Source organism: Dasypus novemcinctus, chromosome 4, assembly GCF_030445035.2.
Source record: "Dasypus novemcinctus isolate mDasNov1 chromosome 4, mDasNov1.1.hap2, whole genome shotgun sequence".
NCBI lineage: Eukaryota > Metazoa > Chordata > Mammalia > Cingulata > Dasypodidae > Dasypus > Dasypus novemcinctus.
In genome coordinates, this window is record NC_080676.1 from 110,742,855 (window position 1) to 110,758,465 (window position 15,611).

The 15,611-nt window shown below is 34.3% G+C and overlaps 1 protein-coding gene across 16 annotated transcripts in view; it reads right to left on the reverse strand.

Moving 5' to 3' along the window:
- EPHA6 (EPH receptor A6) overlaps window positions 1–15,611 on the reverse strand; it is a 975,172-nt gene that overhangs the window by 886,707 nt on the left and 72,854 nt on the right. For 14 of the 16 annotated variants that reach the window (XM_058296026.2, XM_058296023.2, XM_058296024.2 and 11 more), the window contains exon 2: window positions 12,963–13,027. The exons of the other annotated variants lie outside the window; for them this stretch is intronic. In XM_058296026.2, coding sequence (XP_058152009.1) covers window positions 12,963–13,027 — 65 coding nt within the window. The remainder of the gene's footprint in view (window positions 1–12,962; window positions 13,028–15,611) is intronic. 16 annotated transcript variants of the gene reach the window in all.

Below are 15,611 nucleotides of genomic sequence, written 5' to 3' on the forward strand. Positions count from 1 at the left end.
TTGGGACTCCGCACTCACTTCACACTGTATGTCACGTGTCTCATGCACACACAGTGAACCTCAGACTCATCAGAATTCCCGACCACCAAGGTAATACTTAATAGCCTTTGTTCTTACCTTGGTCCATGCATGGAGTCACCTGGTCAACAAGAGGCAGATTTTCCCTTCCCTTTTTCTTGCCCACAAACAGCAGATCTAAGCATCTGTTCTCGGGCCTCTTGGCTGCCACAGAGGAGGCCCCGGCCAGTGGAATTCAAGACCACTTAAACAGCAGGGCATGCCTCCCTGTCATCCACCCTAGGGGTTGACTCTCTGAAGTCTCAGAATCCCGGGCAAGCCCCCAAAGCTGTTAGAAAGAAATCGTCTGGAAAAAAATAAGGCTCACCCAATTGTGGAGAAGAAAAGAATTTATTCTAAGTCTTGCAAGAAGGGGTGCACAAGCAGAAAACATGGCTGGTGGCCCGAACAAAGAAAAACGACACAACTTATCCCCTAAGCGTAGCACACAAGCCCTTCCTGTTTCTCCATAGATGGGATACTTCAGAAGTTACAGCCTATCTGACAAGATCTAACTTTCTCATGCAAAAGTTTGTGATTAACCACTTCCCCCATCACATTCCAACCATTTTAGTTTTTACCTGCTCCCCTTTGCCAAATAAGGAATGGAATTTAGTGCTGAATTGGTATTGGCTCTTTCTTGGGCATCTTTTTTACTGCCTATAGGACTGGCTTAAGCTGGTTTCCTTTGTTGCTGTTTAAGCTGGGAGTGGGAGACTGAGACGGTAGGCTTTGAGGTTACATTAATCAATATTTTCTTCTTTTATGTGAAAACTAAACTAATCTTCATTCCTTAAATTATCAAGACTGACTCCTGATGTTAATGGAAGTCAGAATTTGAAAGTTACAAGCTTGGACATTTAGGCAAGGAGATTTCAAAACTAAACGTGGAAAATGCAACCTGGCTTCTCCTTTTAGCTTATAGCAAATGCAAGAGGAAAGAGATAAGCTGAAAACTGATTTATTAGGTACAAAGGAACCAGAAACTGATTCCAGAAATTCCAAGCTTCTAGAAATCAGGTCCCCAGAATATAGTGTCCCATTTAAGGAATTAACTGAACTTAAAACTTGTAAATCAGGATTGAAAATGCAGTTGTTCAAGAAAGATTTGTGGAAGTATTACTGTCTGATGGCTTGGACCCCTTCTTCCTGTATGCTAAACCAACAACCTTTCTGTGAGTTCTATATGAACAATACCACTGTCAGTCTGTACTCAAAGGGATATGGAGGGGAGAGATGGAAGGAAAAATAGCTTTAAGCAGAAAGCCATGGAAGCTGAGGTCTGTAATTAAGACATCTCTTTCGGCCAAGAGAGGGACCTAACCCATGTGTAGGGAGAAGGTGGGTTTGCCCTGGCATTTGAAGATGATGTTCCCACCTGCTATTCAGGGATTGTTTTGCTGCCCAAGGCTGCAGAGGGGATGAAGCATTTTCCCCATGGGTTGGTAAGAGGGAGGACACTACTCCACTATTCTGAAGGGGATGAGACTGTTCCCCATAGGTTGGGGAGAGTTAGGTTGCCACCCTACTTCTCTGAGGGGGGTGGGCCTGTTCCCCATAGATTAGGGAAGGCCAGGTCACAACTTCACTGTTCTGAGGAGGTTGGGGCTGTATGCCAGAGATCAAGGAGAATGTCATCACCACCTCACTGTACTAGAGGGGTTGAAATTGTACCCCAGAGATTGGGGAAAGTGTGGCCATTATCCCAATGTTCTTGGAGGGTGAGATCTGGAACTCAGTTGGCACCCAGATGCTTGATGAGAGTGAAACAAAGAAAATGCCCATTGGGCAAGACTGTGGAATGGGTGGGCCCCTGTGAGGCCCAAGAAGAAGAAACCATCATCTTAAGAATGACTCTCACCATGTGCCAGTTGAACCCTGAGCCTCAGAAGAGTGGCAACTCCTCTCCTGTTCACTGTACTTACCCAGGTCAGCTAACAGAGGTGAAGATGGTAAACCATCACACCAGGGAACCGAAAGTGCCTACAACTGCAAGCAGGAGAATCACATCCATCAGCCATGTGGGATCTAAGCCCTATCTTGATTTAGAGGTGGAGTGGACATCACCATCCCAGGGTCCACAGGATGGAGGAATAAAATGTAATAAGAGTGTACTTACTGATATTCTATGATAGAACTATTGTGACTCTAGCAATGGAAGAAATTGTAGTTGCTGAGGGCAGGGAAAAAGAAGAGATGTGATGTGGGGGCATTTTCAGGACTTGGAGTTGTCCTGAATGATATTGCAGGGACAGATGCTGGACATTATATATCCTGTCATAACCCACTGAATGTACTAGGGGAGAGTGTAAACTACAATGTAAATGGTAATCTACGTGGTGCAGCAGTGCTCCAAAATGTATTTACCAAATACAATGAATATGCCACAATAATGAAAGCGGTTGTTGATGTGGGAGGAGTGGGCTGGGGTGTGGAGTATATGGGAACCTCTAATATTTTTCAAAGTAACATTTTTTGTGATCTGTGTATATTTCAAAAAGACAATTGAAAAAAGAAAGGGAAGGAGGGAGGGAGGGAAGGAGGGAGGGAGGAAGGAAGGTCGGTCTCTGGAAAAGACAATCAGGCACTTGTGAAAACTAGCAGGTTATATTAAAAATTTAGGCCTGTGCACACGGAAAGTAAATATCCCTGAAAGACAAAATAAAAAATACAGATTTTAGTGTCTACAGATGCACAGTCAAGAAATGAAGTGTAAAGGAATGTGAAGAGTTCTGACTCTAAGCACCAGGGTAGGAGCTGCTTCTCGAGGGAGGAAGAGGCTGTAATTGTGACAATGCTTATGGAGTACTCAGGGGAGAGGACAAGTTCTATTTACTGACCTTGTAGGAGATACAAGTTTGGACAATTTATAGTGATTCACTAAGCTGTGAATAATTCTTTGTATATTTGTGCTCAGTCACAGTCAAAGGATAATAAAAAATAAAATAAAAACAAAAATAAACAAAAAAGAATGACTCTCAGACTTTGAAATCTAATGGAGTAAGCCCTGCAGGTTTTGGGAACTGTTGGGGACTGAAACATGTTTCCCTCCCAAATTCTCCTTGTGGTAATGCAAATGTTTATCCTACGTCTGTGCCTCTGTATATTAGAAGCAGATGTCTTATTTTGTAAGTTTCACACATCGACAGGTAGAGGGCTTTCCTCCAAGATAAATTTTAGTTCTGTAACTGACTGTGATCCGATTTTGTACTTAGCAGTGCTATTGAAAGGATTTAAGATTTTTTTGGAATATTGTAGTATCTTTTTGGGATTCAAAGGGTAGATTGTGACAGTTTGAGATTATTTTTGTGACTCTCAAAAAGAGAAAGATTAGGTTGTAAACGAATCTGTTCCTCTGGGTGTGATACCCATTGATGGTATTAAATTCAGTGGGAGGCCTCTGATTTAAGTTTACTTGATAAAATCAATTTAGGGCTTCTGATTAGGTTACATCAGTAAGGTGTAACTCAGGTCCAGTCCCCGCCCCCTTGGTGGGACACTCACTCAAGAAGATACTGGAAAGAGGAGAGAGCCGTTATTTTTTATTCTCCTGGGGTCCCAGGGAGAAATGAGCCATTTGCCTGATAGTATGCAGCTGAGAGAGAGGAAGCCTTGAGACACAGCCCTAAGCCAGCCTAGAGCTGAGATTAGGAAGAAGCGAGGCCCATGGAGCCTTAAGGGAACAAGGAAGCCCAGGAGGAGAGATGGGGCAGATCAGTGACCATCTTGCTTCAAAATATGGCAACTGAATTTGAGAAAGCAACCTGGACTGTTTAGGGCCTTGTATCTGAAAGCTTTTACCAAATGAATACTCTTTATAAAAGTCAACAGATTTCTGTTACTTTGCATCACCTCCCCTTTGGCAGACTAATACAAACATCATTGTAGCTTCTATTTCCACTATTTATTTTGTGTTATGTGAACAATTTTGATAGAGGTTTGATATAGATTGTGTAACAAAATGTGTTTAGTAACACTGACAGCAACAAATCAAGGATAACATCAAGCTGTTAAAAACTGGTATAACAGGTTATCAAATAAATGGCTAAGGAAATGGAAGGTAAATATGTGTATATATATTTTATATATAAAATATATGTATTTTGTATTTATATTTTATTTTCTTCTTTTATCTTATATTGTGTTAATAAAAATTTCCAGCATTTTCTTTCAAAATCTTTAGCTACTTGGACAAACAACTTTTTTACTAAACAAATATTTAATGCCCCATTTAGTTGAATAATTATTTCTTCACGTATTTCATTCTTATATATGTTCTTTTTTTCAGGTTCTGGTCCATTGGTTGGTCAATTTATCCTTTTTCTTGTATTTACCATGCAATTTTTTGACTCTAAAGTATCTATGATTTGGTGTGGTTGACTGATTAGAACAATTACCCAGATTCTCCACCTTTGCAACTTGATTTTTTTTTTTTTTTCACGTACCATGGCCAGAAATTGAACCCTGGACCTTGTATGTGGGAAACTGTCACTCAACTACTGAGCCACATCAGTTCCCCTAAATTTTTTTCTCATTTGCCTTGTTTGCTGTTTTTTTGTATTCTTTTTAGGAGGCACGGGGAACTGAACCCAGGACCTTCCACATGGGAAGCAGGTACTCAAATGCTTGAGCCACATATACTCCCCACAATGTGATTTTCCAGTTCTTCCCATCAAGTGATGGATTCTTTATTTTTTAATACCATGACTTTTATTTATTTATTTTATTCATTTCTCTCCCCTTCCCCACTCCCACACCCCAGTTGTCTTTTCTCTGTGTCCATTCGCTGTGTGTTCTTCTGTGTTCACTTGTATTCTTGTCAGCGGCACCTGGAATCTGTGTCTTGTTTTGTTGCATCGTCTTGCTACGTCAGCTCTCCGTGTGTGCAGTACCATTCCTGAGCAAGCTGCACGTTTTTCTTTTTGTTTTTTTCGTGCTGGGCGGCTCTCCTTATGGGGCACACTCTTTTGCCCGTGGGGCTCCTCTACACAGGGGACACCCCTTCATGGCACAACACTCCTTGCATGCATCAGCACTGTGCATGGGCCAGCTCATCACATGGGTCAGGAGGCCCTGGGTTTGAACCTTGGACCTCCCAGGTGGTAAGTGGACACCCTATCCGTGGGCTGAATCTGCTTCCCAAGTGATAAGATTCTTTTTCCTCATCCTTTTAAATCCATGTTGGCCTTGAAGACTTTCACTTTCTATCAGATCTCTGCCATCACCATGTGAACAAGTCCAGAGGAGCTTCTGTAGGCTGTGAAGAAGAGCCATCTCAGGGAAGACCATTCTAAACTTGTCTGCCCTCACTAGACATGCCAGCTCACATAGGGCAAACCCAATTAGATCATCCTCACTTGGCCCAAGCTAGAAGGATCACCTAGGCCTAGACTATCTATAGACTTAGAAACAAAAATACATGTGTTTTAAGTCTCCAAATTTCAGGCTGGCTTGTTTTTACAGCAATTGATATATCTGGGAATAACCTTAATTATTCCTCTGTGTCCTCTCTCTTTTTAAATACACTCTTCAGGTATACCTCAAAATCAACTGGAAAAGAAAAATATGCCATTAAGTGCACAAATAGGAATATATTAAATCTAGAAATTATTTTCATGAAAAATTGACTAAGAACATTTGCCTTTTTGAGATACATGACACATGATAATTTGGAGTATTCTGCGGCAGAAGTTTATAAGCTGCCTTCTGTAAAGCCAAGATACATGGAAGTGAATTTCTCAGAGTTCCGATATTGGAATATCGGAACTTACTGCTCAACTTGTACACTATAGAAAAGGTCTAAAGGTCCCCTTCATGATTTGTAAGGAAGAAAAGCATGTAAACAAAAGCATAAATGATTTATTTTCTAGATTAAATGGGCTTGAAATAAAACCAGACTACTGATAGCGACTGAAATGAAGAGAACGTGGAAATTTCAAAGAGCATTTACTGCAAAAAAAAAAAAACCCAAAAAACAAAAAACAAAAGTTTAGGGGAAACTAATTAAAAAATCATGATTTGTGAAACTTTTAGCAAATGTTTTAGCCAATCATGTATCTGTGACAGTTGAAAATATACTTATTATTTATGGATCTGGAGAAAACATAGGTGATGAAAATGTGATTCAAGAAAAAGCAAGGAAGCAAAATGCCTATATGAAAATACCTAGATACTTCATTTCTTCAAAATATTTAATGTCATCAGAGTACCCAAAATAATAATAGCAATAATTATGACATAGCAATAATTATGGCATGACAATAATAATTTCTGTAGTGCTTATTTTGAGTCAGGCACTGTTTCCAGTTCTTTACATATATTAAATCACTAATCCTCACAATAATCTAATAGAATGAGTACTATTTCCTCCTAATACAGATGAGCATTAATGTTACACACCTATCAGATGGCTTGTTTTAGTTTCCTAGGCTGTTCCAGCAAATACCATGAAATAAATTTGGTTTAAACAATGGAAATTTATTAGCTTACAATTTGAGGCCAAGAACATGTCCAAATTAAGTCATCATCAAGGACTGCTTTATTGCAGAAGACCAGCTGCTGGCAATCCATGGCTCCTCTGTCACATGGCGAGACACATGGTGGCATCTACTGGTCTCTCCCTTCTCTTTCAGGTTTCTTTGCTTTTAGCTTCTTGCTTCCTTGGATTTTTTCTCTCTCTGTCTGAATTTCATCCGCTTATAATGGACTCCAGTAACATGATAAGACCAACCTTGATTGAACTGAGCCATTACTTAATTGAAGTAACCTCTTCAAAAGGTCCTTCTTACAATGGGTTCACACCCACAGGAATGGATTAGATTTAAGAATGTTTTTATGGGTACATACAGCTTCAAAACACCACATGGCTTATAAACACCAAGTTTAAAGAGAATGTGCATTTAGAGCCCTGCTTTGCTAGTCATATGTATAAAGTAGATATTCAAGTCCAAATCAATCTATGAAATTTTCAAATAATGGCTCATTTTTCAAAAACTAAAGCATTTCTTTCAAATATGAACTAACACTTGAAATTAATCTAATGGATACTTAAAATTACATTTTCTGAAGTTTCTCTGAGGAAACTATGATAAATTGGTGCTTACCATATGAAACACAGAAATAACAATACAAATACAGGAAATATTTATTTGTAGTTATTCCATTCTCTACCATATATACATACAATTTTTAAAAAACCTTTGTAAAATGATATTAGGAAATGATGTACTCTGATTTATTGAACGAAGTATCTTTCTACAGAGTTTATAATATGTTCCTCTGTTATAAAATTCATTGGTTACTAAGTTCACTAACAGCTTTTAATTAGACATGTATTTTTAAGTTATTTAGATATGAATCCCTATTTTCTTAACTATCTCAGGGTGAAAGTCATAAAAGCAATCTTTCTTGTCTAACAGACGTCATATATTTTGTGTGATCTTACTTTACTCAAGTCCTAATGACCATCTAAATCATAGTATGCAAAAAATACATATAAAAATTACATGATATTTAAAACCATTATTTGGCATCTGAGAGACACAAAGTTTTCCATATCTAATTGTCATAAAAAATGCAACCTAATATTAAATAGCACTTTTTTCTAAGATTCAATTTTCCTTTCATTTTTGATAAAGTACACTATACTGCTGAAAATGAACTTTGCATTTTGAATATTGGAGTACCTTCATCTATGTCCATTACATTTATGAAATAGAGATATGAACTATCATATATACATTAAAGATGAACTTTTAAAATGTAACTACTTGCTAGTAGGAAAAAGAAATGAATGGGGGAAAAGTATCTGGGACAAGAAAATCTTTCATTTTCTTGCTCAAAATATCGAGATTAGGGAAACAGATGTGGCTCAAGTGATTGAGCTCCTGCCTATCACATGGGAGGCCAGGTTCCATTCACAGTGCCTCCTAAAGAAGATACAAGCAAGACAGTGAGCTGATGTGACGGGCTGGCATGGCAAGCTGATGCAACAAGAGACACACGGATGGAAAGCATAATAAGAGACACAACAAAGTACGGAGCAGAGGTGGTTCAAGTGATTAGTTGCCTCCCACCCATACGGGAAGTCCCAGGGTCAGTCCTATGCCTCCTAACAAAAAAATAGACCAGCACACAACAAACAGGTACAGCAAATGCAAACAACAAGGGGGTGGAAGAAACAGATGACTAAAATCTTAAAAAAAAAATTGATTAAAAATAAATGTTTAAGTTAATCTTTCACATTAGTTGACAGAGTACTTAAAATCAAGTTTGATCAATTAACACTGATTATATGTAATTTTAATGATAAATTAAGCAATATTTTGTGGAATTATTGTTATTATGAAATGTTATATTTTAGCTAGTAGCTTTTATTCAGGTAGAAGTACTCTTAATTACCATTATTACTATTATGTGGCTACCCAAATAAATCATTTATACATTTAATTATAGCACCAAAATAAAAAAGCCACATAGCTTTTAAATTTGAAATGATATCAAACATAAATAATGAAGTTTAAACTAAATAATAGGCTTTTAATAACAAAATTCCTTTGTTTATACTCTTAAAAACATTTTAAAAATAATTATCAACAGTGACTTATTATTAGTCAGAGTTACTATTAAGGCAGGATGGCCCAATATGGCATTTTGACTGGTATATCTCATTTAATTGGGCCCAATCTGTAATATTAACTACTTTGAATATCACACCCAAATACAGGTCATCCTAATATAAGCATACTTTTCCTTTACTTAAAATGTTATATATTGGCTAAAATACACTGAATTTTTTAAAAAATATTTTTTAAAAATACCAAAAGGTAAGGGGTAACATGAAAATTTAATGTTTTAAGAACTTTTCTATGGCTTCTTTCATAGAATTTTCAATTTAGAATAAACCTAGGAGACTAACATTAAAAATTTTTTTTCTTTTATATAAAGTTGCTAAATGAGCAGTATCTCATAGGTTTCTTTGTTTTTATTAGCACTAAAAATGATATGACGTCTTTTTTAAAGACTACCCGACCTTCCCAGGAAATTTTTCAAATGGAAATGTGTCCTTCAGTTTTCAGAGTAAGATTAATAATTAATCAAGTATTAGTAATCCACAGCAAATAGAAAAGCCAAAGAATATGCCTATACTTAATGTTTGTCAAAAAAACGTATAACTTCTATAGTGCTATGTAAAAAAGTTATTCAGATGACATCATTTCATTGATTATCATGATACTTGGCTACTCTGCTAGATGATCATAATTTTATTATATTAGTATATTATGTTGACAAGTAAAGGATGGATGGGATACTCAGGGGATAAAGTTCTTAAGAGCTGTCAATTATGTACATACAAAATTCTTGACATTAAGAGCAGTGTTAACCTAAGAACTACAACCACTAATTCCCAAATTCTCTGATGTATTCAATCATATCTAAAACCAAGCTTCAACCTCTATTCAAAATGTGCAATTTCATTCTGTTCAATTTCACTATTCAAAATGTTCAATTTCACTCTGATATAATATCAATTATATCATGTTGCCTAAATTTTGAGCATCCTTTCCTTTCAATCTTCTAAGGGAACATAAAATAGAAGTTTGTTAAACTGAATTCTAGACCATGCTTTAAATAAAATAAAATAAATTTTTAATGTTGGCACAAATGAGAGTTTAGACGCAAGCCTTTTTTCAGAAAATTAATGTATTCTGTTTTTGTGATTTCAAAACAAAAATGTCATTCATCCATATTCATTATTTGCTAACTATAGATGTTTGCTTCCTACTCAAAACAACAAGTAATGGTTTTGTCTATAGGCATTCATTAATGCTTCTTCTGTAAATACATCAGCATGATATTACTGGTGAAAAAGCTATTTTAAGTTAAAAAATATGGAAATAAATACTTAGTATGTCATATTTTATATAGTACATTATATAATTTCAAAATTAAATCTCTTCATTTACAGAAAGAATATCTTAAAAACTAAAAACTTTTTCCTAGGAAATACTAAGTTCACAGAAATATATATACTTACTGCATAATCTGCTTATCTTTTCAACCCATGTTGTATTTGTAAAACCAACTAAATAGTGTCTCTGAAAAAGAGTAACTGTCAAAATGATCATTCTAATTAGCTTGTTATAAACTAAGCTTTGGTATATCTAAAATTATTTAACCAATATTGCTGTTAAAATTATTTTCATTCTTGCCATTTTGGGTGACCACCTTTCAGGGGTTTTCCTCCTTATTACTTCCTTACTGTTAAGCTTGTAATAATAGCATTAAAGCTCCACTCGTACTAGTATCTATTCTTCATTAAAAGAGAAAAAAACTGAAGTTTTATATTTGCTTTCAATCGTATGTATGGTGGTTTATTCACTTTATTGCTCCCTTTGATTAAATTTTATCAATTTCATATAGCTTTAACTACATTATTATGAAATATATCCATGTGTTCCCGTTTTCAAATATTTTTATTGCTTACACTTGTCATATATACATTATTATTTAGGGTGTAATCTAAAATAGTATCTAAAATAGTAATATCCTGTGCCAACAGTAATATTCCGAGGTAATTAAATTTACATTTTAAAATCTGAATCCATGTGCTACTTTTCCCTGTGTAGTCAATGCTCATTGGCCTTTGGCCTTTATCTCTTCATGGTAGGACTTTAGAAAAAACAAAAAGCACTAGCTGGGGAAACAACCATTTCTAAGAGTCAAGATTGGGATTTATTTGGATTATAGCCTTTGCTGTACTACTTAAATACTCTAACCCTGTAAAAATTGTTTAACATAACTGAGTCTCAATTTCCATGTTCCTCAATGGGGATAAATTATACTTGCTTTATAAGTCTACTGTGAGTAAAGTGCTTTTCACAAAACCTAATGTAGTAAATTCTCAATAAATTTTAACCATACTCATTTTCCACTGTATTCTTATAAATTCTTTTGTATACTGAGGAAAACACATCCTTGTGTATTTGAAGGATATTCTAGAAAAAAAACTTGATTTCTTCAAAGTAATTATGATAAACATGCCCTACTTGCTATATAAATAAACACGTTTATTTGTTTGAATATAAATAAGATAATGAAGATGAAAGCATAGCTTTAGTTTTAAAAGATATCTTTCTCAGGATAGTTCCATTAAAATAAAATGAAACCTTTAGAAAAAAAATCATAATACATAAAACAAACATAACTAAATAAGCAAATAGCTTGTTAAAAGGAATCGAGGAAAGGTTAACACTTTGAAATAATTTTTATTTGAAAATGCACACATTTACAAATGATGTAAAATTTCATATTCAAAGAGCAATATTTTAAAGATTTTAAAAGAACAAAACATGTTTGGGTCAACTTCTTTCATATTTAAATTTATAGATATTATGAAAGATGCAATTTAAAAATATCAATCCATCTTCCTAGACTACTCATTTCAGCCACAATCACATCCATAAATCAACAGTGTTCGTTAGATTTGTTAGATTCCTTATGGGTTACCCTCAAGTCCAACGGTTACCACATATTTGCATATGACCTTATTACACTACATAGATCCAGCATCTTCTTCCCCTGCCTGAGATTAATGTTAGTTGGAGGACAGCTGGAGGATAATATTGGGAATGTATAACAATGATTTTGGAAATAGAGGACAATTACAGTCAATAACATAAATAAAGGAATGTTCTACTACAGGGTATTAAAAATGTGATAACACATAGGAAAAATATTCTAATATAATTCATGAACTATAGTTAACAACAACATTGTAATGTTTGTAGAAAAAGCAAAATTGGTATTATATTAATTCTGAAGGTAAAATAAAAGAATACGGGGTTTTATTTTTTGAGATATGAATACAGTTAGGCATTTTTTTCTCTTCATTTTTTATCATTAATAAAGAGACCCTGACTATATCATTCAAATAATCTGTGTTCTTCTGTGTATTTTTCTGAACACTAGAACAACAACTAAGTTAGCAGCTGGAATTAGATGAGATAAAAGTGCCTGAAAAGGAAGTTTTTAGGAGTAATATTTCCATAATTTGTTGAAATGCCTTTTTCTATTTTTTTATTTTTGTGAATTTGAAATAATTGTAAATTTTAAAAATTAAAATATCAATTAATAAAGTGATGAATAGGAAAAATTTAATTTCAAGAAAAAGACAACTAACCCAAATTTATTTGAAAAAGGTTGACGATTATTGAAGATTGTATTTAAACAGACAAAAATCAATGCAAAAAGTTTCACAAAGCAACCTTTTATTTTAGCATGAAAAGAAAAAATTAGAAATATACTGCAGTGTGAAAATAATGCAAAATATACCAATGCATAAAGAATAAGTGCAACTACAGCAAAAATGATGTCAATAATTGAAAAAACAATAAACTATACAGCCTCATAGGCCTTCAAAAACAACTACTGGTAATCAAAGCCAAAAAATTCTAATCACAACATATCTTTTTGTCAAGTTAAAAAAGTATGTGCTGCTTCAGTGGGCTCAAAGTTTCTACCATTAATTCCGTACAATCCACCTAGGTTATGAAAATCTAAAGTTTGTTTATACAGAAATACCCCTAGATGTAAGCAAATTTAATACTTATACACAAAAATGTCTTTCAATTGCCCATAGAAATTTACTTTTAAAAACACTTACATGGGAAATATAGGATGGTATTAAAGAATAATTACTAACTTGGAAGAAAGCCAGGATGCTTAATTTACTTATCAGTCCCTTGCTCACCAATGATGACTGTATTTAAACATTTTTTAAGGAGGTTAAGTTAAATGCTAAAATTAACCAAAATCAGAGCTCCAACTCACTATTCCTTTAGCTATTGCAACAGGCCCTAAAGACCTAATAAGAATGACAATTTTCAAAAGACATTTAAACTTACCCCATTTAATGGATATGTTTTCCATCCTAGCTCTCCCAGCACAGTTGTTGTATCAAGCAACACAACTGAAATTAAATAAATAAAAAAAAACCTGAATGAATTTCTCAATTGATGCAAAAAATGTGTTAAAGTTATTTAGATCAGTAATGTCAACTACTCTTAATATTATTCATTGCATTAGCTTCAGTAAGTTGCATTGCTTATAAAAATTATATTATAAACAGTGTATAATGTTTAATAATATTAAGTATTGAAAAAATGCATGAGATGGTTGCAAGTTAACTTTTAACATATATACTGTTGTACTTAATGACAATTAATGAGATAACTGAATAAGAGAATTAACAGTCACTTTAATAGACTTTTAAAAATAATGTAGTAACCACCTTCACTTCCCCCCCCCCACCCCGACTTTCATAGATAGTCTTTTTGTACCAAACTAAGGGGAAAAAAACTATATTAAAGCAGGATTCTTTATTTTCTTTTTGTGTTATTTCATGTCCTTAATTACTGGCAAAGTATGAAAACAACTCATTCTTCATAAACCTACTATCTTGAAAGCATAGATTATCATTGTATGTGCTAGGTAGTATATTTACTGTTAGATGCAAAACCAAAAATAAAAACATGTATTTTTTTTTCTGTCCAAAAGTCATTCATAATCTGGTCAAAAAGGCAGACATGTAAACAAATCAATATAATATCTGTTAAAATCTAAAATAGAGTAATACACATTTCTGTAGCAATAAATTAGGCTAAAGTTGGGAAAGAAAGTCTGCAAGAACTTCAGAAAGGAAAAGGGCTAGGCTAGAATGAGGGTGTTTTCAACCAGATGTGATGAGAAATAGTTTCATTCTTATGTTTCATTTTAGAAGTGACTTCTATAAAGTTTAGAAGTAATTTATATAAAATAACTGAGACATGACTAGGCAACTAGGTGTGGTGATTTTGTTTGGTCAAATAGAAGGATAAAAATTAATCTGGAAAGGCAGATAAAAATCTATGGGGGAGATTTTTATAGTGTCCAGCATGTAAATCTGTAGGGCCCATGATTCAGTAGATCTTTATTTTTAACTAGAATTCCTAAATGCCAAGGGGCTATGTACCATACTCTAAGAAAGAATGCTTTAATAACTCTTCATGAGATTTAGTTCTTTATCTTGTTAATAAGGAAGTGGGATTTTTGTTTGTTTTTCATTTTGTGTTTAAGGTACTGGGGCCGGGGATTGAACCCAGGACCCCGTATATGGGAAGTTGATACTCAACCACTGCACCACATTGAATCCCCTGAATTGGTTTTTTCATTTGTTTGCTTGCTGTTGCTTTTTTTGTTCTGTTTTTAAGAGGCACCGGGAACCAAAACTGGGACCTCCCATGTGAGAAGCAGGCACTCAACTGCTTGAGCCACATCCACACCCCAGGAAGTATTTTTTTTTTATTTGTAGTTTTAAAAATATTTTGGGAGTATGTTATTAGGCATTTGCTGTTTAGCATTTATTGTAAAGACTATAGTTTTCGTATTTGAATCACTATGATACATATTATCGATGTATTTTTTTAGTGTGAAACCATCCTGAAATTTCTGGGATACTCTACTTGTTACAGAATATTCTTTAGTACTGTTGAAATCTATTCGCTAAAAGGCATTTTGTGAGACTGAGCTACAATTCTTTAGTTTTGACTGTGGAAGACCCTCCAACTATTTTTAAAAAGTAGAGAAAATGGCGTAATGAACCCTTATGTAGTAATCACTGAGCTTCAGTAATTACCAATCTCGTTTCATGTACAAAAGTTTACCTATTACCCCAGTGCAAAATTCTTGAAGCAAATTTCAGTCAAATCATTTCAGCTGTAGAAAATTTAGTATGTACTTCTAAGATAAAGACTCTAATATAACTACAATATATTAATTCACTAATATAACAGTAATCCATTAATGTCATCAAATATCTACTTAATGTTTACTTTTCCTTATTATCTCAATATATCTTAACGGGAAATCAGATTCCAAGTAAGTTCTGTATACCACAGTACATTGGGATTTAGGTGGTTTTTAAACTATAGGTTCCTTCTATTATCTTTTTTTGTTTATTCAGGTATTACATAATTATAATAAAATTAGCCCTTTTTAAGCATACATGTCTATAAATGTTGAAAACCTCGTGGATCCATGGAAACATTCCTCAATCAAGCTATAGAATGTTTCCATCATCCCAAAAAATTTCCTTGTAACCCTCTGTAGTCAATCCACTTCCCTACTTAACCCCAGGCAATCACTAATCTGATTTATGCCCCTATATTTTTTGTCTTTTCCAGAATGTCAAATAATTGAAATCTCATAGCATATTAACTTTTGAGTCTTTCTTCTATTTAGCATAATGCGTTTGAGATTCATCCACATTGTTGCATGTATCAATAGTTTCTTTTTATTGCTGAAATGTATTGCACTATATGGAATCCACTAGCTGATAGACATTTGGGCTATTTCTAGTTTGAGAACATTATGAATAAAGCCACCATAAGTTTTCATATAGATTTTTATGTGGATGTATGTTTTCATTTCTCTAGGGTAAATAACTAGGATTGGGATTTCTGGATCATATAGTGAGTGCTTAACTTTAAAGGAATCACCAAACTATTCCTATTAGC